This window comes from Leptopilina boulardi, unplaced genomic scaffold, assembly GCF_019393585.1.
Source record: "Leptopilina boulardi isolate dan_hultmark-lab unplaced genomic scaffold, ZJU_Lbou_2.1 LbouV2_121, whole genome shotgun sequence".
In the NCBI taxonomy this organism is placed as follows: Eukaryota; Metazoa; Arthropoda; class Insecta; order Hymenoptera; family Figitidae; genus Leptopilina; species Leptopilina boulardi.
The window spans coordinates 4,208,657-4,230,098 of NW_026137665.1; the positions used below are offsets into that span (position 1 = coordinate 4,208,657).

The 21,442-nt window shown below is 29.0% G+C and overlaps 1 protein-coding gene across 4 annotated transcripts in view; it reads left to right on the forward strand.

Annotated features, from left to right (window-relative positions):
* LOC127285439 (basement membrane-specific heparan sulfate proteoglycan core protein-like) overlaps window positions 1–21,442 on the forward strand; it is a 389,597-nt gene that overhangs the window by 30,268 nt on the left and 337,887 nt on the right. For all 4 annotated transcript variants that reach the window (XM_051311444.1, XM_051311455.1, XM_051311463.1 and 1 more), the window contains exon 2: window positions 3,425–3,546. In XM_051311444.1, the coding sequence (XP_051167401.1) occupies window positions 3,444–3,546 (103 nt within the window). In that variant the 5' untranslated portion in view covers window positions 3,425–3,443. The remainder of the gene's footprint in view (window positions 1–3,424; window positions 3,547–21,442) is intronic.

The following is a 21,442-nucleotide window of genomic DNA, read 5'->3' on the forward strand; positions in this document are numbered from 1 at the left end:
ATAGAGTACGTCATTAAAAAAAAGGGTCAGAAGAGAAAACGGTCGAAAATCCATTCTTGAATTCATTCATGCAAAATATACGCATACATACAGAAACATACTTACATATATATGCTATATGGTTGCTCTTCTTATTAAATGCCAAACCTCGTTAGAGGGACCATTAATGATCGTTTTCTTCTTATTTCCCATTCTGACTAGCAATGAGAATATTGAATGCATTTAAATATTTATTATTCTTTGCTTCATGTTTCAAATCTGTACACGGAGAGAAGAGATTTAGTCTATTCCACTAAACACGTTTAGTCCAGATTCTACTAAACAGCGTAGTCAGAGGGACTACTATAGTTCTGTCACACAAAAAAATTTACCAACAGAATAAAAATGCACAAATCTGATTGGTTGTCCACAATTAACCAGATTGCGGACAACCAATCAGATTTCTACATTTCGTTTCTGTCGGTAAATTTTTTTCTATCGATAATCGTGTAAATTTTTTTACTAAACAGTATCGTTTATTTAACTGAATGTTTAAGGGGGGACCCTCAATTAGACGTTTAAAAAATGCATCATTTTTGGGATTTTTTTTCTCTTGTAAAATAACTTCAAACATTTTGTAATTTATAGAGTACTTTATTGCATGTCTTGACAGTGTAAAATAATTATTGAAGACTGAAAAAAAACATTTTTACTATTTAAATTTACACCGTGGCTATGACACCTGATTTTGTCTGTGTACATTCTAGCGCTCTAAATTATTTTCTGAAACAAAAAAACCAATTTTTTTTTAACTTTAGAATAATACCTTCGATGTGACATTTCGATTTTTTTAAAAAATGTCGAAATTGATTTTTCTTACCGAGTTTTACGTTAAAAGTGATTTTTCATGCATGAAAAATTGACTTTGAAATTCCAAAAAAATATGAAAAATTTTTTTTCTCAAAAAACACTTAATGTCACATTGAAGACAATTTAATTAGCTTTAAAATGAGCTATGGTAAAGCCCGTTTGGTTCAATACAGCGTTCTCAATCGTGTACACAAAATCGAAAAATGGTGTTTCGAGAAAAACGCGTTTAAAGTTTTGAATACATACAAATTGGATGTAAATAACCTGGCGCGTCCTGCTAAAAATTTTGTAAATCCTTCAATAATACAGATATCGATTTGAAATTTTGAAGGTATATTCTTGAATAGTTGTAGAATCGATTAAAATTATTTCCAAAAAATCGATTTTTTTGACCCGATAAATGAGGTTCCCCCCTTAATCCATCCAAAATGAACGATACTGTTTAGTAGATTTAACTGAGATAGTAGTAAGATCTACTACGCCCTTCTCTCCGTGTAGGTAACGCGTTTACACACCGCAATGATAAAAAAATTTAAATCAAAATTATACTCTATTTAAAGAGAAGATTAAATTTTTATTGTTTATAGAAAAAAGATAAATAATTTATATTATGAATAATATACTGGAAAAAATATTTTTAATTTCACCATTTAATTTGGTTGGATTAATTAAAAATAAAATGATAGCAAGGGTAGAATGCAAATAAAATTCCTCATTGAAAGATGATGGGTTCATTAAAACGGTTTTAATTAGATTCAATTCAAATGCAATAAAATTGTTTGTGAGAATTTTGATGAAAACGAATTTTAAATACCGATTTCAATAAATGAGATATATAACAGGTTTTTTTATTAAAAAAAAATCCAGGAAATGAGTTTTACTATAGGTTAAATGTAAAATATGTATAATATTATTAAAAAATACTTTTTTATTTATTTTTTATTATTAATTTATATCATATTAAAAAATCTTTTTTAACAATTCAATTAGTTCTTAGAAAGAAGAAATTTTTTTTGCTCGTGGAAAGAAAATAAAAAAATGAATCAATGATACAAATAAATTGAAATACCGTTCGTAAATAAATGAAAACCTAAAATACAACCAAAAAAACATTAAACACATAATTGACATTATTTTGTCATTTGTTTGTTTTAATGGCACAAAATTTGAATAATTGAAAATTCAGTAGAAAAAAAAAGTAAAAGTAAGATACCCTTAGGGATTCTCGTTGAATGCAATCTCTTCTATTTTTCAAGCTTACTAATATCCCCAACGTCATTTCACCCTCATACGTCATTTTTCCACTCACTGAGACAAGCTTTATTTACCCTTATTTTTTCCTCCCCAAGGGCTGACAGAAATTTCTATTTAATACAGACATTTCTTTCAGTTTTCATATATATATATAGATTATATATATATATATAAAAAGCTCTTGATATCACGCGTGGAACATTATTTATTGTGAATTAATATAAACATATGATCTGTGGCCCATTTCAAGTTTGGGAAGTAAAAAAAAAAAACGCGCTTACTTTTCCATGGTTTGTTGAAAATGTGAGGGATGGGAATTTAAAATAGATTTGTTGAAGCGAAAGACTCCACGTCGTCTCTTTCTTCCGGGCTTATCGCAGCTAGGGTGGTGGTAGTGGCTAAGGGTCATGGAAAGGGATGAGGAACTTAGAAGAAAGGGAACGGGGTAAGGTTTGTGGGTCGGAAAGACTTTTGCGACTTGGCGAGAGATAGTGGAGTTCTTGCCTCTCTTACCCCTTTCTTCTTCTTCTTCTTCAATCCCTTCCCTCGAACTCTCGCTTCATATCCCATTTTCTTCATGCTGTCCCTATTTGAGAGCTTGTGCAACCTCTCAAGCAGATCCAAAGTATAGAATAGAAAGATAAGAAGCTGCGTTCACAACAAGGCGGAATTGTATTTAGAGCGGTGGCCTCACATAATAACGACGCGTATGACTGGAATGTCCCCCCCCCACTCCCATTCCATTGGACAATAACCTACATATTGCCCTCTTTTGAAACTTATGAGAAAGTCCGAGACAGACAATGTGTCCCGGAAGCTATGCAGAGATAACTAGTTGGCTTGGAAAGACTGCTAACTCTGAGTGACCCCATTCGATGTTTGCCCTCAGTAAGGACGTGCTTGCAATTTAAACTCCTTCTTTGCAGAAATTTCGGAAAAGTTTGACCAGAATTTCCTTCCGTTCTTTTCTTTTTTTTTTTTGTCAGGCGACTGGGCGTTCGTCACCTTGTCGACTTTCTTTCGTCGCATTGGTTATTAAGAAGAGTGCTGACCTCAGCTTGAAGACTGAGGGTAAACGGGGTGGAAGGAGGGGGGGGGAGGGAATCGTGAGAATCGAAGGGTTCTAAAAAAGAGTCTATAGGGCCGTCGCAGTTGGCTCACAAAAGTTTTTCTATATAGAGAAAGAGAGATGAAGTGAAGCAATGTTCTTGGTTCTATATAATAATAAAGGTTCGAATAGATTTACTGTTTGAGATTATGTTTACTGACATTTTTTCTCCTTTTTTTCTTACAACTATTTTTTTTTCTCCTTTGTTCGCAGAATTTCTCATGGAAATCTGATGATGGCTACTATCAGCTTTTTGAAACTACTGCTGCTGATCCTCGGAAGCTCGCATGTTCTGCGTGCTGACCCTGTTATATCGCCGACTGTCAAAAGTACAGGTAAGAGACAAGTTTTTTTTTTTGAAATTGAATAGACCAATTGAATTACGAATTTAGGCGCACTCTTATTTTTATATTTTTAAACCCGATTTAACCTAAAGGTTCTGGCACTTTGGATTTTCTTCTTGATTTCGATTTTCGATCATAAATACATCATTTTTTAATAAAAACGAAAATCTTTTGTGGAGCCGTTTTTAAAAAAAGTTGATTTAAAAATTAAAAATGATAACTCAACTTTTCTTCAAGAAATATTCATTTAAGAAATAATTTCATTAGATGGAATTTGTAGATATTAAAAAAAGGAATTTTATTGCTTTTACCCGAGGGGCTGTTCACTCTCGAATACCCGATTTGTAATGTAGAGAATATACTAGGTATCTTCCGAATATTCATCAATTAACATAAGAAAATGTAAATCTCTTGATTCTGAATATATTGTATTTTAATTGGAGATTACCGACGATTATTGAAAAGGACGTTCGAATTTGTCGAATACTATGCGAATCCAAACAAATCTCGTCGATTCCAGTAAAATTCTAAATCATGCAGTAAGAATTGTTGCGAGTCACGAATGGTTACGGAGACATACGAGTGAATTCGGCGGCGAATTATACAATTAATCTATTTTTCTTGCAATCTTACTCTTGCAAGTAATTACTTTAAATAAAATTAAAGCACTATTTCCCTTAATTTCAAAATAGGAATTACAAAAATGACTAGCAATCCTTAAAAATCTTTAATGAATTCTCAAATATTGTTCAATTGGATTTTCAGTGAACAGCCCCTCGCTTTTACCAATTTCCTCTACAATTAATAAATTACAGGAAAAAAGAAAAAAATAATATAATGAGAGGTTCATTACGTCCTGTCGCCGTCAGATGGCAGAAGCATGCAGGAAGCACAAAGTCGAAGATGTTATTATATTACTTTCCTAATTTTCGTTTTTCAATTTCGTTTTTGTATGGATTTGCACAATCTTTCAGATTTAGGAAATTTATAAGATAAGGATCCTTGGCATTTTGGCTGATTATGTAAAAGGTGTCCGTGTTTCGAGAGAAAAATATTTTTTAACACACATGCTCAAAATATGCGAAGCTGAAGTACGCAACGTTTATAATAAACGATTTTTAAAGAAAAAATTTTTTAAAATGAAAAATTCTATAATTTTTCGTCTAAAAAATATTTCTTGTAGTTTTCATAAATCAAAAAAATTATAAAAAAAAATTTTTTACCCAAACAATTGTAGAATTTTTCATTTTAAAAAATTATTTCTTTGAAAATCGTTTATCATAAACGTTGCGTACTTCAGCTTCGTCAAAATTTACTATTAAAATCAATGTTTATCATTTTCACGTTCAGTGCCGTTTTTATAAGGCAATAATTAAATGCCAAAGAATTTCAGAGACCGTTCGACACTTTTAAAAAATTATACTTTGAAAAACGAAAATTAGGAAAGTAATATAATAACAACTGCGACTTTGTACTCCCTGCATGCTTCTGCCATCTAACGGTGGCAGGACGTAATGAACCTGTCATTATATTAATTTTTTTTCGTTTTTCTGGTAAATTTTTAATTGTAGAGGAAATTGGTAGAAACAAAAAAAATTCCTATTTTTAATATCTAAAAATTCCATCTGATGAAATTTATTCTAAAATTAATATTCCTTGCAGAAAAGTTGAGTTTTTCATATTTTGTATTTTCAAATCGACTTCTTTTAAAAACGGCTCCACAGTTGATTTTCGTTTTTATTAAAAAATGATGTGCACAGAAAATTAAAAGGTATTAAAATAAGCTGCAACGCTTATTATTGTAATCCAATTTTGCTTATTTTAATACCAAAATGGATTAAAATAAGCAAAATTGAATTAAAATAATAAGCGTTGCAGCTTATTTTAATGCCTTTCAATTTTCTGTGTATTTATGATCTAGAATCGAAATCAAGAAGAAAATCCCGAGTGCCAGAAACTTTAGGTTAAATCGGTTTAAAAAGCACCGTGGATGATTTAAAATTTTTTTTCCAAAATGTTGACACTATCAGATTGGCATCAATTCAAAATGGCGCCTCAAAAATAGCCGCCAAAATGTTGAAATTTGTAAAGATAACATAAAAAAAATGTTACCCTGATTATTTTTCAACTTAAATATTTCAGTTCAGTAAAATAATAATATAAAATGAAAAAAAAAACAAATTTTATTCGATTTTGTTAATTGTCAATAATTAAAAATTTCAAAATTTTAGATATTACTTAATAAATATTATGTATAATATTACTAAAATTTCGAAAATCTTTTTTAATTTATTTTTCTCCTATTTATGAAAAAAGTAACCACGCAATAATAAATATATATAATCCCTCTAGAGGAATCAGATTTTAGATTTAAGCATTTGCAATTTCCACACGGGTAGTTTGAGAAAAAAAAATACATCTTAATGTAGGCATAAAGTTAAAATTTTAATGGTCCTTTAAACTTGTACAACATTTTCCACTTGTGAGAAATCGTTGAGTTGATATCCTGAGGCCATATAATGAAGTTTAAAAAGCTCTGACGATGTTTCAAAAGTTTTCCCAATGAATATAACACATTGCGTTAAATTTTTATTTGTATTCCCCCTCGTAATTTTTGCTCTCGGTAAAAAAAAAGTATGCATATAATTTCTTCATTAAATTTGTGTATTCAAACAGTGAAGTGTAATTATTGTTGTTATTCTAATAAGTAATTAGTAAAAAAAAAAAAAAAATTTCTCTTTTACAAACATTTAATAAAGATTTCATATATATTTTTCAATATTGACAAAAAATATGTATATATTTTTTTTTAATTTATTACAGTTATAGTTGTAAATTAAAAAAAGAAAATAAATTTTAAATTAAATCCTACTAATTGGAATAATGTTTGTTTTTAATTACGTTCATATATGTAAAATAAACTTTCCTTTTGTGAGAAATTATTATTGAAATGAAATTTGTTTAAAGTGTAAATATATGGTTCTCGTGTTGTACTTTATTAATTTTGTTTTGTGTGTGTGTGTGTAAAATATAATTTAACGTTTTTTTATAGAAAAATTGATGAAACTAATAATTATGATCTGTCTAAAACTGCATTCTTAAAACGCCGAATTTTTATTTTACAGAACTTTCAACTTTGTCCGAATAAATATTTGTCAAAAAAAAATTTGGGCGCAAATTTTAAAATCAACCAATTATAATTTTACTGATATCTTCTGAGTGGTTAATTTTTAAATTTGCACCCAAAATTGTTTGCCAAATATTTATTTGGACAAATGAAAATTCTGTAAAATAAAAATTCGTCAATTTTAGAATTCTGTCAAATGTAAATTTGAAAAAATTAATTTTCTACTCGAAAAGAATTCTTTCTAATTTTCTTTCTGTGAAATAAAAATTCTTTTAAATCTACTATTTTGTCGAATGAAAATTTGATTAAATAATAATTTTCTTTCAAAATTCAAAATCCATGAAATAAAAAGTCTGAAAAATGAAAATTCGTTTCAGTAACAATTACTTGTAATAAAAAATCGGTAAAATGGAATTTTTGTCAAATAATAATTTGTAAAAATAAAAATTTAAAGAAATTAAGAATTCATCTAAAGTTAAATATGAAATTCTGTTAAATAAAAATTCTAAAAAATTAATTTTTAGAGCTTATTCAAATTTTTCATTATGAAAATTCAGCATATTATAAAATCCACTTTACAAAAATTTTACTAAATAAAAATTCTTTTTAATTCGACACCATACAAAAGTTCCAATGGGTCTAAATGCTCTAATGCACTGTAAAAAAAATTAGGGAGTTAAGGGTATGTCCCAGTAAGGCAGCACCACCTATATCGAAACTAAAATTTTGGAAAATTATTTACAGTATTTACTTGAAAGCAAGACAATAAAATACTTTTTCCTTTAGGATAATTGATTATTGTCAAGAAATATACCAGCTAAAACTTTTTTTGAGTTAAAATAATGAAAAAAATTTAATGTCGATAAATATTTTTTACGAAAAGTTTTAAGATATTTTCTCGAAAATAACAAAAAAATGCAATTTTCATTTGAAGAATTAATAAACACTAAAAAATATACCAACTAAGATTCACCAATCACGGAAATAACAAAAAAAACTTTTTTTTAACATAACATATCGACACTATTTTTACTGATTTTGACAGCCATTTGGCAAATAATATATTTGCATTTGTTAGCAACAGCGCCAATCTCCTCCATGTTGGCAGAATCACAAAATAACTTGTGACATTTATTATTTACCAAATAGCTGTCAAAATCAGTTAAATAGTGTTGATGTGTTATGTTAAAAAAAAGTTTTTGTTGTTATTTTCGTGATTGGTGAATCTTTGCTGGTGTATTTTTTTAGTGTTTATTAATTCTCCAAATGAAAATTGCATTTTTTTTTTTGTTATTTTCGAGAAAATATCTTAAAACTTTTCGTAAAAAAATATTTATCGTCATTAATTTTTTTTCATTATTTTAACTCAAAAAAAAGTTTTAGCTGGTATATTTCTTGTCAACAATCCTAAAGGAAAAAGTATTTTATTGTCTTGCTTTCAAGTAAATACCCGTGCAGAAATTTGAGTTAGATTTTAATAGGGACCTCGCTGTGCATCCCTTTTGCCAGATGGGTTCCGGAAGGGAAACTCTAGGCTTGACCCGGCATTTTTCGTAACGATCGACGCCAGCGAGGAATGTTAGTAGGGATCTAGCAGGGATATCCCTGCGATTTCCCTACCAGGAGTAAAAGGTTCTCGCTAGAACCCTATTAGCTCCCTTTAATCGATTATTGTTAAATAAAAATTAATAAATATTTAATAAATCCAAAAAACATATTTATATAAAGATCCAACGTCCTTTCTTCCGTGTGTGTTTTTGAAATTGTAGAGTGAAAAACGCCCGTTATGCTATTTATTATACCCATAAAGTTTAATTGAACTTCCTAACCTCCAAACAGTACTAACACAAATTTTAACCAGAATTATAAATAAAAAAGTTAGAAATCATAATGTAACCTGAAGAAATTGGAATAATCATAGTAAAAATTAAAAATTTGCAATAATGATATTAACGTAAAGACAAAATTTGAGGTTAGAAAACCAATCAATATATTTTTTACTTTTAATATTCTAAGTACATATTTCATGTTTGTTGGCTTAATATTAAATATTCTTAAATTGATAATATTATGTTAATATTTACCTTCTGATAAAGAAGTTAAGTGATTTGAGTAATCTAAATTGTTAATATCCATAACTTGCTCTTGAACATATTGCATTCTATTTAATTCAACGTGTACGGATTTCACCTCAAGATATTGTTTGCTACGCATTAGCGATTGCTTTTTTTCCTCTCATTATTTTCCATTATTAATTAACAAAAGAACAATAAAATTCAGGTTCACACAAAATGACATGTGCACTTGCACCATTCATGTCATCATTCTCGACGATGGAACATCGATATATTGAAAACTTCGATACATCGATTCCGATATTTTCGATTTAAAATTAAATATTATTTTTAAATTAAATAAAAAGTGAAACTATATATAATAATGTAATTTATTAATAATATTATTTTGATTCTATCACTCGGTGGTATTTAATAATAAATTTAATTTAATTAATAATTTTATTATTATAATTTATTATTATTAATATTTATTCTTTTTATTATTATTTCTAAAACGAACATTTTAAAAATATTTGTGTCACTTATTGCACATAATTAAATTCATATTTTAAATAAAGAAAACATCGAAAAATAATCTAAGTCCGATTCGAGGTATTTCTGGCTAGAATTTAGTAAGGGAGATTTTTCTAGTTTGAATTGCCTTTCTAGAATTCAAACGGGATCTCAGCAGATATTTCTAGTCTGAATTTCTCACAAGAATCTAATCAGGTTCGAGTACGACTTTTCTAGGCTAGATTTTCTAGCGCAGTTCTAGTCGGAATCAATTATCACGTTGGGAAGCTTAGGGACATTTCTACACGGGTACTGTAAATAATTTTCCAAAATTTTAGTTTCGATATAGGTGGTGCTGCCTTACTAGGATCTACCCTTAACGTTACTGGGAGTTGAGAGTTAAAATATTCGAGTTAAAAATCAACTCAAAAATGGAGTTAATAATTAAATTAACTCCTTAAAACCAAGTCCCTAGGCATAAAATTCACTCGTAAAGCATTAACTCCCTACGCTTCAACTCCAAAAGTGTAGGTCTTTTATAGCATCCCCTAGGGAGTTAAAATTCAACTCCTTTTTTTTAACAGTGTGTGAAAAATATTTATGCGTCCCATAATAATTTTTATAATATTATAAAAATCAAATGTTGTAAAATTTTATACAAATACAAAATAATGAATATTTATTCATAGGGATTTAGGAAGTCTCTACTGCAATTAGTATTATCACAATATGAATCTGTACTATTCGCGTTGATGAATCATGATGCGCCGTCAAATGTGAAAGCGTAAAAGAGAAGGGTGAACATGTAATATATATATATATATATTCTAGTGGTATAATTATGTATATAGTCTGCTCTTGATTTGTCTTCCCCCTATTCATCATATATGTCACTATGGGCTAGAGCCACAGGCATTCCTTAATGATGGTATATTGTCCTTTAATGCAGAATCTTTGAAATACTGTATATGTACTCTCCATATCGAACGAAACTAGAATTCTGATATCTTAGTATATATAGTCAAATACTGTTCGTGTAATTAATTATTTACTTTTTAAGAGAGAATTAATTAATTATTTCACGAAATTTTCATGACATTATATAAATAATTATATTTATCTTTAAAATTAATTATTTAGAGTAAATTAAATTTCAATAAAGCAGAAAATGATAATTTGAATTTTAGTGACATTTTGTATATAAATATATATATATGTATATAGGGATAACAAGGTTGTTTGTGCAAACACTAATTAACAATTCATTATTGAGATTATTATTATTATAATATAGAGCTTTGTTCTTTGAAAATTTGAAATATCGATTCGCTCAAAGCAGTGTCACTGAGCTCGACACTGGATTTGATTACACAGGAATGCATGTCGAGAGAGTCTATACCAAACTTGTTTTTATTGACTTTGCTTTGGTACTTCGGATATACATATGTATATATATATACATACAGAGGACAAGGCAATTTTCATTAGCGTTCCTAGAAGCATGTTATGCCTTTCACCCAGTTCTTTTTTTCAATTATTAGAAACGAACTGTTCGATGTCTGGTGATCAAGAACTTTTCATTTAATCTCGTGAGTTTCGACGCCCGTCCGATAAATGGAGCGACGTTTAACAAAAAAATAAAAAAAAAAAATGGGTGGGGAAAAAATTGTTTGCTTGAGATGAGAAAAATGAAAACTAAAAGTGCAAAGTTATTATTTTCATTGTTTTATATAAAACCTATATACAAAAATATAATAACAAATCAACAAAGATAGCTAGATGTAATTAATTTTAGTATCGAAAATAATAAAAATTACTTTATTAGATATTTTTAATTAAAAAGTTTTTTTTGATAAATATTCAACGGGATATGTTATTTAGATACTTGGAAGAGAGAAAAAAAAATGTAGTTTTAACTCGTTGAGTGTATGTTAGCTTTAACCCAAATTCCTAGAATAGTCTTCGTGTAACGTAACTTGGCTTAGTAATTATAATTCAAGGGAAAAACCTTGTTTCTTGAGGGTCAACTCAAAGAAACTGTAGAACGAGAATATTTTAATGACTGTCTCTTATCTACTGTAGTCCTAGTTCTATATTATTATTATTATTATTATCATTATTATTATTATTATTTTCATTATTATTACTATTATCATTATATTATATTTCACACTCAAATTTTGTGCTCTCAAGCCTTCTTATGAATTTACATCTCTCTCCGGAAACGAATTTTGTTACCCATACGAATCTCTCTCTCATTTCTCTGAAAAATTGTCGTATTCGAAAAGAATTTTCAAGCATTTTTCGCGTGAGACGTTAATCAAGAGAGTATGCATAATACGCTTTATATATGTATGTGTGTGTGTAAAATTGTCAATTTTCAAAACTAAAATTCTATATACTTTCACTAAATTCCATTAGATTATTATTTGTTAAATACCTTAAATCTATCAATTAATTTATATTCAAGATATATATGTGATGCTTTACGGAAAAAGGGATTTTAGCTGCAAAAAATTGTAGGTTATGTTTATAGTGACAAGTTTTTGATTCTAGATCATAAATATAAATTATTTTTTAATAAAAACGAAAATATTTTGTGGAGCCGTTTTTGAAAAAAGTGGATTTGGAAATTAAAAATGACAAAAACTTAACACTTCAAGATATTAATATTAATTTAAGAAAAAAATTTTATCAGGTGAAATTTGTAGATTTTAAAAAAAGGATTTTTTTTTGTTTTTACCAATTTCCTCTACCTATTAATAATTTAATAGAAAAAGGGAAAAAAATAATATAATGACAGGTTCATTACGTTTCGCCGCCGTCAGATGGCAGAAGCATGCAGGGAGTACAAAGTCGCAGTTGTTATTATATTACTTTCCTAATTTTTTTTTTTCAATCGTGTTTTTGTATAGATTCGCACAATCTTTCGGATTTAGGAAATTTATAAGACAAGTATCCTTGGCATTTTGTCCGATTTTGTAAATAGTTGTTTTAAAAATTAATCCTTTTTTTGTGTATTTTCTATCTAAAATTCACTAAGAAAAAAAAAACATAAAATTTTTTGTGCCTCTAAGGTCCTTTTTCTCGTGGAGCGTCACATATAATTTTGAATGTTATGGAAAGGTGGCAAATTCATTTTTATCTCTCGACAACTTTTTATCGCGTTCGCCTGTATATATGTATATATTCGTTCCTTTTAAAAATGAATAGAAGTAGAAAACCTCGCTGATAATAGGTGAGGCGTTATGATCATCGATGTGTACAGTATCGATTTATTATTGATACGATGTCACTGTACAAGGAGATATTGCTTCGTAACTTCTTTCAGCATCTTCAGCTTGCACGAAGCTTTCTGGTGCTAAAGATTAAGGGAGTAGAGGCATGACCCCAATATTCTAGTACATGGTGTGCTCTCTCTCTCTCTCGCCCTCTCTCTTTCTCTCTTGTACCAATCTCGAGACACGGTAAAAACTAAGATTACTATGCAATGCAATCACAGAGGAGCGAGCTTCTTTCAGATTAAAACACGCCTACGAATTACCGGTTGGCACTATTGTTTTGCCAAAGTTGCTTCAAACGAGATTGTAACTTTTAGAAAAGTGGAAATTATGATAAAATTAATGGAGAAAATGTATATTTAAGAAAAGTAGAACACTCTAAAGAAAGAAAAAAAATTCATTTTGATTTCAATCAAATTTTAATATATTTAATTAACCAAATAAATATGGATTAAACTGAGAAAAAATATTTTGTCCCACAAAATTTTGTTTGCTGAGACAAAATAATTTTGTTGTTATTAAAGCAACGAAACTACTTACACTGAAAAAAGTTATTTGGTATTGACAACCAAACGTTTGGTTGGTATTTAAGAAACCAAAATTTTTTTGTTGTATCAACAAAATTTTAATTGTCTCAATCAAAATTTGTTTCACACAATCAAAATTAGAAAAAAAGGATTTTTGTTGTCCTAACTAAAATTTGGTTGGGACAACCAAAATTTTGTTGATTCAACAAAAAAAATTTTTTGTTGCTTAAATACCAATCAAACGTTTGGTTGTCAATACCAAACCCTTTTTTCAGTGTATAGTTGGGTCAAAGAAAAACTTTGGTTAAATTTTTTTTGTTGACATAACAAAAATGTTTATTCCCTAAATTTTTAAAATAATTTTGTCTATTATACACTTTATTTTTATTTATTTGTAGTTCTTTTTTATCCTTAAATATGACAAATTTTTTTTGTAGATAATTCCTATATAATAGAATTCCAATAAAAAAAACCTCTATTTTAAAAAAAAGCCTTTCAGTAAATTATACCAAAATTGCTTCAAACAAGAAATGATGTTTGCCAGAATTTAGTTCATAAAATCTAATTGACCATGTTTAATTTAATTGACGAAAAATTAAATTCTTTTTCCTCTGATTGAAAGCTATATATATATATAGTAAATTCTTCGTTTTTTTTCGCACATTTTTTTCCTCTCTTTTACTATACCTTTCAATCTAATTGAAGAAAAACAATGAGCTTAAAATAATTAAATTGAAATTACACTATCATAAAATTTTGTAAAAAGCTTTTTAAGAAATAAATAGATATATATATATATATATATATATAAGTGAAGAAATAGAAAAGCAATTTTTCCTTTTAAAATAAAGAGTATATAGAGAGAATCTTTTGACTTTTTTATTTGTGAAAATTAGATGAAGACTTGCAAGGCCATTCGATGTAATGGACTTTACTTATTTTACGGACATTGAAATTTTATGGACCATTAGATTTTTATGGACTAAATTTCCAAACTGTACTTTATTTATATTTGAAAAACGACTCAACTTTGCGATTTATTTTATTGAGGATATTTTAAAATATAAATCCGCTCATTTATATATATATATATGTATTTTTTAATAAAATGTACATTTATATGTACAACGATAATTTTAATTAATTAATTTAAGAAAAAATTCAGAATCGTCTAACATAATTTTAATGGCAGTGTAAAGACTTTTATTGATAAATTAGTTTCAGTCATTTCAGCTGTCAAATTAAAATGAGAAATTAACCTCAAATTAGTGATTCAGATACGTAACATTTAGGGATACTGAAATTTTTATTTTTTTAAAAATATCTATCTACCTAAATTACAAAAAGGTATCGCCGCCGCTGTTTCAAGACTCTGAATATAGCTGCAAGTCCCCCCCTCTCTCTCCGTATTCCCCGCCAAAAATGACCTAAATTTTGAGGTTATGTTCGTTTCAAGACTCTAGATATAGCCGCAAGTCCTCCACTCCTCTCCGGATTTCCCGCCAAAAAAGACTTGAATTTGAGGTTATGTTCGTAGCAGGACTCTGAATATATCCGCAAGTGGAGGTGAATTTCATACCAAAAATGACCTGAATTTGAAGGTTATGTTCGTTTCAAGACTCTTAATATAGCCGCAATCCCCCCCTTTTTTTTGTACAGCGAAGGGGGTGTATTTCCCGCCAAAAATGACCTGAATTTAGAGGTTATGTTCATTTTAAAACTCTGAATATTGTCGCAAGCCTCGCCTCCCTTACGTTATGTTATTTTGGCGGAAAAAGAGCAAGAAACAAACATAACCTCAAAATTTAGGTCAAAATTTGGCGTAAAAGAACCAAGAAACAAACATAACCTCAAAATTTAGGCCAAAATTTGGCGTATAAGGACCAAGAAACAAACATAACCTCAAAATTTAGGCCAAAATTTGGCGTAAAAGGACCAAGAAACAAACATAACCTCAAAATTTAGGTCAAACTTTGGTGGAAAATGAACAAAAAACGAACATAACCTCAAAAATTAAGGTCAAACTTTGGTGGAAAATGACTAAAAAACGAAAATAACCTCACATGTAAGTTAAATTTTGTCAGGAAAATTTAAAAAATTAGATAAATTTTGTTTTAAAAATTAAAAATAATAAAAATTATTATTAATAAAATAGTTTTAAATTCCAAAAATTGGCAAAACATAAACCGGATCCACCGTATTGAATTTAGAAAATCGACTTCAGTTTCATACACTGAGAAAATTGTTTAGTCAGATCAACCAAAATTTGGTTGGGCCAATAAAAAAAATTTTGTTGGTATTTAAACAACCAAACTATTTGATTGTCGTAACCAAATTTTGGTTGAAATTTAAAAATGTTCAACCAAATAATTTTGTTGGCCTAACCAAATGTTTGGTTGAGATAACTCTACGACTTTGTTTCAGTCAACCAAAATTTGGTTACAAGAACCAAAATTACCTAACCAAACAATTTTGTTGCAAACACTAAATTTTTTTTTCTCAGTGTAATCAGAGAACTTGGAAACAGATGTTTCCACTGAAATTAATATTGTAAAAAAATATATATACTGGAAAGGGAAAAAAAATGCATCCACCTTTGATGTCAATGTGAAAAAATTAAATTTTCAAAAAGATGCCATAAAAATAGATTTGCAAAAATTAAAAATGAAAATTAGCAATTAAGAAGGTGTTGAAATTATTAAAGATATATATTTGAATGGTTTCGAGGATGTGAGAAAAGGTAGAGTCAGAGTTGAATGGGCTGATCGAGTGATCGGAGATGGGAGTTGGCTAATGCATAAACAATGCGCCGTTTATCCGAGCTGGGGATGCAACCCCAATGAATAATAAACTACCCTGCGGACATGCGGATAGATAGACTCGATCTGCTTTGCCGTATACCTACACATAGTTCTCGTGGATGGAGGATTATCAAACTAAAAAATTCTCTTGTTCAGAATAATTCTCTCTCTCTCTCTCTCTCCTTCTCTCTCTTTGGTGCGAATATTACTGCTTCGATGAATGACTCGACTGCAAAGAGTGAGATTAAGATGAGGGGATAAACTCACGCGTTTTATATGCCCATGGAACGACTTTTATAGGGTTCGCGACCCCTTCAGTGTGTCACGTGCAGAATGCGGATATCCTATAAATAAAAAAAAAAATTTCGCGATGGGGTAAGAAAAGAAACGACTTTAAAAAAAAAAAAAAATTCGATATACCTTTAATGTGAAATTATTTTCTCCCTATAATGACTCTTTATAAGTTGTTGACACACCCCAACGCGTGTGAAAATACATTTGTGAATAACATGTATATTATCGTTCTTTATCGTTGGGGGATTTATATTATACACCCTTTAACACTGTTTTTTTTTATTATAAACTCAAATTTTTACGATATGTCGAGTTTTCTTTTTTAATCAAAATAAATATATTCTAATAAATATTTTTCAAATCGATAGTTTTTCAATTGTTTCTTTTTTTTCGTCAAATTATTGACGATTAACATCTCTTGATTTATTAGAATCAATTACGAAAAGTTCACTATATATATACTGGTATAATAAAATAATTTGACTGTAAATTCAACTATGAGAGAAATGCATTAGAGATGCGATTTCCGCTTTGAATCTGATTGTGAAGGGACAAATGCAATATCTATGTTATTTTGTAAAAACATTAATCATAGGCTCCGGCTATGGTGCAATGTTGCCTGATTCGAGAGAGAGAGAGAGAGAGGGAGAGAGTAAATATGTACATTTGAAACTGTACGTTTCACGCGATAAATTGCTTAAAAAGGTTAATCGATAAGACCTTTACTGTTTATCTCTCCAGTTGAGCTGACGTGCGAGTTCAACTGTATATTTATTCAGATTCAATTTCTCTGAACAAAATGCGTGTGCATATCAATCTCAAAATTTTGATAATTTTCGTTAACATATGTCTTCATTTGTTGCTCGCGCATGTATCAGATGAAATTTTACTATGGAATCAGAGATAAATATTTTGATGTATATTGATATGTGCGTTGTCGTTTAATGAGATATATTTTTTTTATGCCGTTAAATATTTATTTTAATTAGTTTCACGTCACTGCGACTTATTTATAAATAAATAGTTTTATAAATAAACAAAAATAATTATACTGCCGTACGATGTAAAAACTTAGTTAAGTCATATTTTTGACAAAAATGAGTTTTTGGTATCAATGGATTCGTATGAAAAAACTGCGTCTGATTAGGTTATTAAAAATTTTTTATTTTTATTATTTATTACAAAAAATAGTTATTAAAAATCTATAAAAACCCAGAAAATGAAAGAATACTTGATAAAAACTCAGTTAACTCGAGTTGAGTAGTCCAAAAATCGTAGGAAGCGTTGAGATTGAGCATAAGATATATACGAAATAAAAACTTAGTTAACTCGACTTGAGTGTTTTCTCTTTCGAAAAGTGGCATGAGCCGGACATTGCATTTCGATGGGAGCAAGCGTAAGTCAACTTCGTTAAAGTTCGGATTTTCATCGGGTGAATTCGGAATCCCATGCATTTAGCTTGAGTTAACTAAGTTCTTACTTCTGAACGAAGGCTCGCGCTCGCTTACCTTTGCGAAAAGCACTACGTAACTCGAGTTAACCAAGTTTTGCTTTTAAAAAATAAAACGTAAGTCAATTATTTAATATAATTTGTTTAAATAATTAACTTTTGACTTCAGAATTAAAAAGAACTCTATCAAATTACCTAGGAAGTGAAGTTAGATTAAAGAATTATTTATATTACATATCACGGAGAGAAATAGATGGTACGGGGTACTATCTAGATAGTACCAGGTACCATATTTGATCTTACATATACAGACAGCAATTTAGATTCTATCAGTTACTTTCCAGATTGTACGGAGTAACATCAAAATTATAGTGGGTAACATAACCATATTTTTTGTAACATCTTTGATAGTACCGAGTAGCATATTGAAGGTACTGGATAACATCTACTTTTTACCATCTTAAGATTATAAGTTCTTACCATCTATTTCTCTCCGTGATTAGGTTTTTAAATACAAACAGTTTTTCGTCATTTTCTCCGTTCGAACAAAATATGACTTAACTAAGTTTTTATTTCGCACGGCAGTATAGGTATGGTACTTAATGTTTTTGGGGTTGCTGAAGCTGAATCCGAAGTCATTTTAACCCCATCATGTTAGGTATTTGACATAACCTCAAAAAACCTCAAAATTCGTCCTAAAAATTTTAAAATCAAGAAAAATTCAGATCTACACTCAAAAATCCAAAAATTTTGAAATCAAGAAAAATTCTAATTTATGTCTTACCATATCTACTTTATGTTTTTGAGATTTCTGAAGTCTATTAAATCCATCACGTCGGACTTTTGACATAACTTCGAAAAAATCCCAAAATTTGATTTTTTAAATGTTTTTTTATGTTATGTCAAAAGCCTGACTTGATGGGGTTAAATAGATATCATATTTAGCTTCAGCGACCTCAAAAACATAAAGTAGACATGGTAAGACTTATAAGTCAGAATTTTTTTTATTTCAAAATTTTGGGGTCAAATTTAAAAAAATTTTTGAGTTTGTTTCTAAAGCCTGACGTATTAGAATTAAATAGACTTCAGTTTCGTCTTCAACGACACCAAAAACTTAAAATACACATGGTAAGACTTATACGTACAATAAATTATTACACATGTTACTCTCTAAATCTGAATTAGTAGTTTTCTACTAATGAAAGAGTAGGTATTTGTTTACCAATTGAATTAGTAACAGTTTTGACTAATTTACAGTAAAAAACTACTAATTACTAGTAGAAAACTACTAATTCATAGAGTAAGTCGTATTTTTTACTATTTTAAATTAGTAAGCCGTTTTACTCCATGAATTAGTAGTTTTCTACTAGCAATTAGTAGTTTTTTTTTACTACAAATTAGTCAAAACTGTTACTAATTCAATTGGTAAACAAATACGCACTCTTTCATTAGTAGAAAACTACTAATTTAGATTTAGAGAGTTGGTAATTTTTAAATTTATGCTTAATTATTTTTTACTGTTTGTTTGTTTGTACAATTAATGAATGTAATTAAAATTGAAAATTTTACATATAAATTATATTTAAAGTACTTACAATTAGAGAAGTTTTTGAATTTCGTGGAAATAATACATAAAGTTTTTGGTAATCTTCGGTTATGTCATACGAAAACAAACGATCACATTTCTGACAGATTTATGGCAACGACAAAAGAAAACGTATTTTGCGATAAGAATAATATATTTCCAGTCGAAATAGTATAAATAGTCTAAAATATGTATTTTCTTAAATGAAATTTTTGTAAACTAGTTTTTTATTATTTATTTTTTGATTTTTTTTTACTTTTATCAGCACAGAAAAAAGCTGGTGTTATTTTTGTTGTGGATAATTTTCTCCAATGCTAAAACACCCATAAAATTTAACCCAGATTTAGGGTAAAATTTGTTGCGTGTTATTTTAACACCAATTCTGGTGTTAAAATAACACTTTGTTTTTCCTGTGAGTTTAAAAATTATAGTATTAAGTTTATAAGTACCAAAGATGTGTTAATATTACATTTTTTATATATTACCTAAATTTTTCAAAAGTGTTCCTAAAAGTATATTTTAATAAATACAGAATTACCTATAAATTAAACACTAAAAACATTTAGATAAGATAAGAGGGGTAAATGGGTCAAAAAGTTATGGAGCCTTACAGACATGGGTGCGTAGGTCCAAATATAAGAAAAAATTTCTTACGTTATTTACGGATGACCCCTAAATATTTTAATTAATTTAAAAGTATGTAAATAAACTGATGTTCTGCAGGTTTTGAACGTTCAAATAAAAAAATTTCTTTACTGCTTTTTTTAAGACCAAATTTTATTTTTAAAAATATATTGGTTTTTATATCAAAAAATAATTTAACATATCTTTAATATGTATATTGGTTTATTTTTCATTGCAGTAGTAATTAAGAATAGACGAAGAAAATAATTTCGTTCATTTGAACGAATTCAAAATTTCAGACACATAATGAAGTGAGAATGTAAGAGCAAAAGAAAAGGTAACATTATAATAAAAAAAGAAAATTTTTTTCTTAAGTGAAAATGAAACATAAAAAGTATATGAAGTGTTAAAAAACAGAGAGTTTGGTTAGATAAAAGTGGCCAAAAGTGCGGAGAGAGAGAGAGAGAAGAAAGGGATGGAAAGATTTTCTTGCTAACCAGGTTGACTTAACTCAGCATAATCACATTGCGGTAATTCACTTGGTTCACTCGGCACGAGTGAGGAAACACGAAGAAATTGAGGGTGCGGCGAGAAATGTAAGGGAAATTAAATAAATGGAGTGGACCAAAAGGAAAAAGGAGAAGGAGAATGGGGATTAGGGCAAATGCGGTAAACGCAGTTCGGTGAAGAATACGTGGATGGCTGTTGGAAATAAGGGGTATTCTTTAACTCGATAAAACGCGATCCTGTTTTATCGGGTTACTGTAATCCACTTATCCCATTGTGAACCTGAGAAAGAGAGAGAGAGAGAGAGAGAATGGAGTCGCTTCTCCATGTATGTGAAATGAGATTATGCATGGGGAAACGCAAGAAAATATATATATGTAGCTAATTCAAAGAATGCATCCTCTGGTGTACATACCTATATATATATATATACCTATATATATATATATATATATATATATATATATATATATATACATATATATATAGGTATATATATATATAGGGGGCACATGACGTGTCGTTTCGTGTTTCTCTTGCACCTCTCAGGGATGATATTCCATCCGCGCAGTTTTTGAACCGTTGGACCGCTTCCAATTGCAAATCGAACTATACTTGGTGGTTGTTGAACGTGAATTATTATATGACGCTTATTTATTCTGTCGAGAGAGTGTGATATCAATGTGTGTTTGGAAATATTTGCACACATTTGTGTTAGAAAACTTTGAATTTGCATTTCACAAAACTTTTTTTTACCGTGTGCTCTCTCTCTCTCTCTCATGTTGCTGACATGTCAGTGTGCGAATATTTCCATTTGCTTTATTTGAAATAAATCTAAAAATTAATTACGGAATTGTCATCGTACTATAATTGTAAAGACATTCCTAAATTATTTGCGGAACACTGTATTCGACCTCTATGGCCCTTTCCAGAATGGAGCTAAACGCAACGCATCCCCATTTGCTTAGCATTGCGATGCGTTGCGTTTAGCTCCATTCTGGAGAGGGCCTATAAACGAGCCTTCAAATCCGTTAGTATTTTATTTCTCGGTTACTTGTTCTAAAATAAAAATAATAGAATTATCTATCATTCTCAGTGAAAACAATGAAAACAATTTTCAC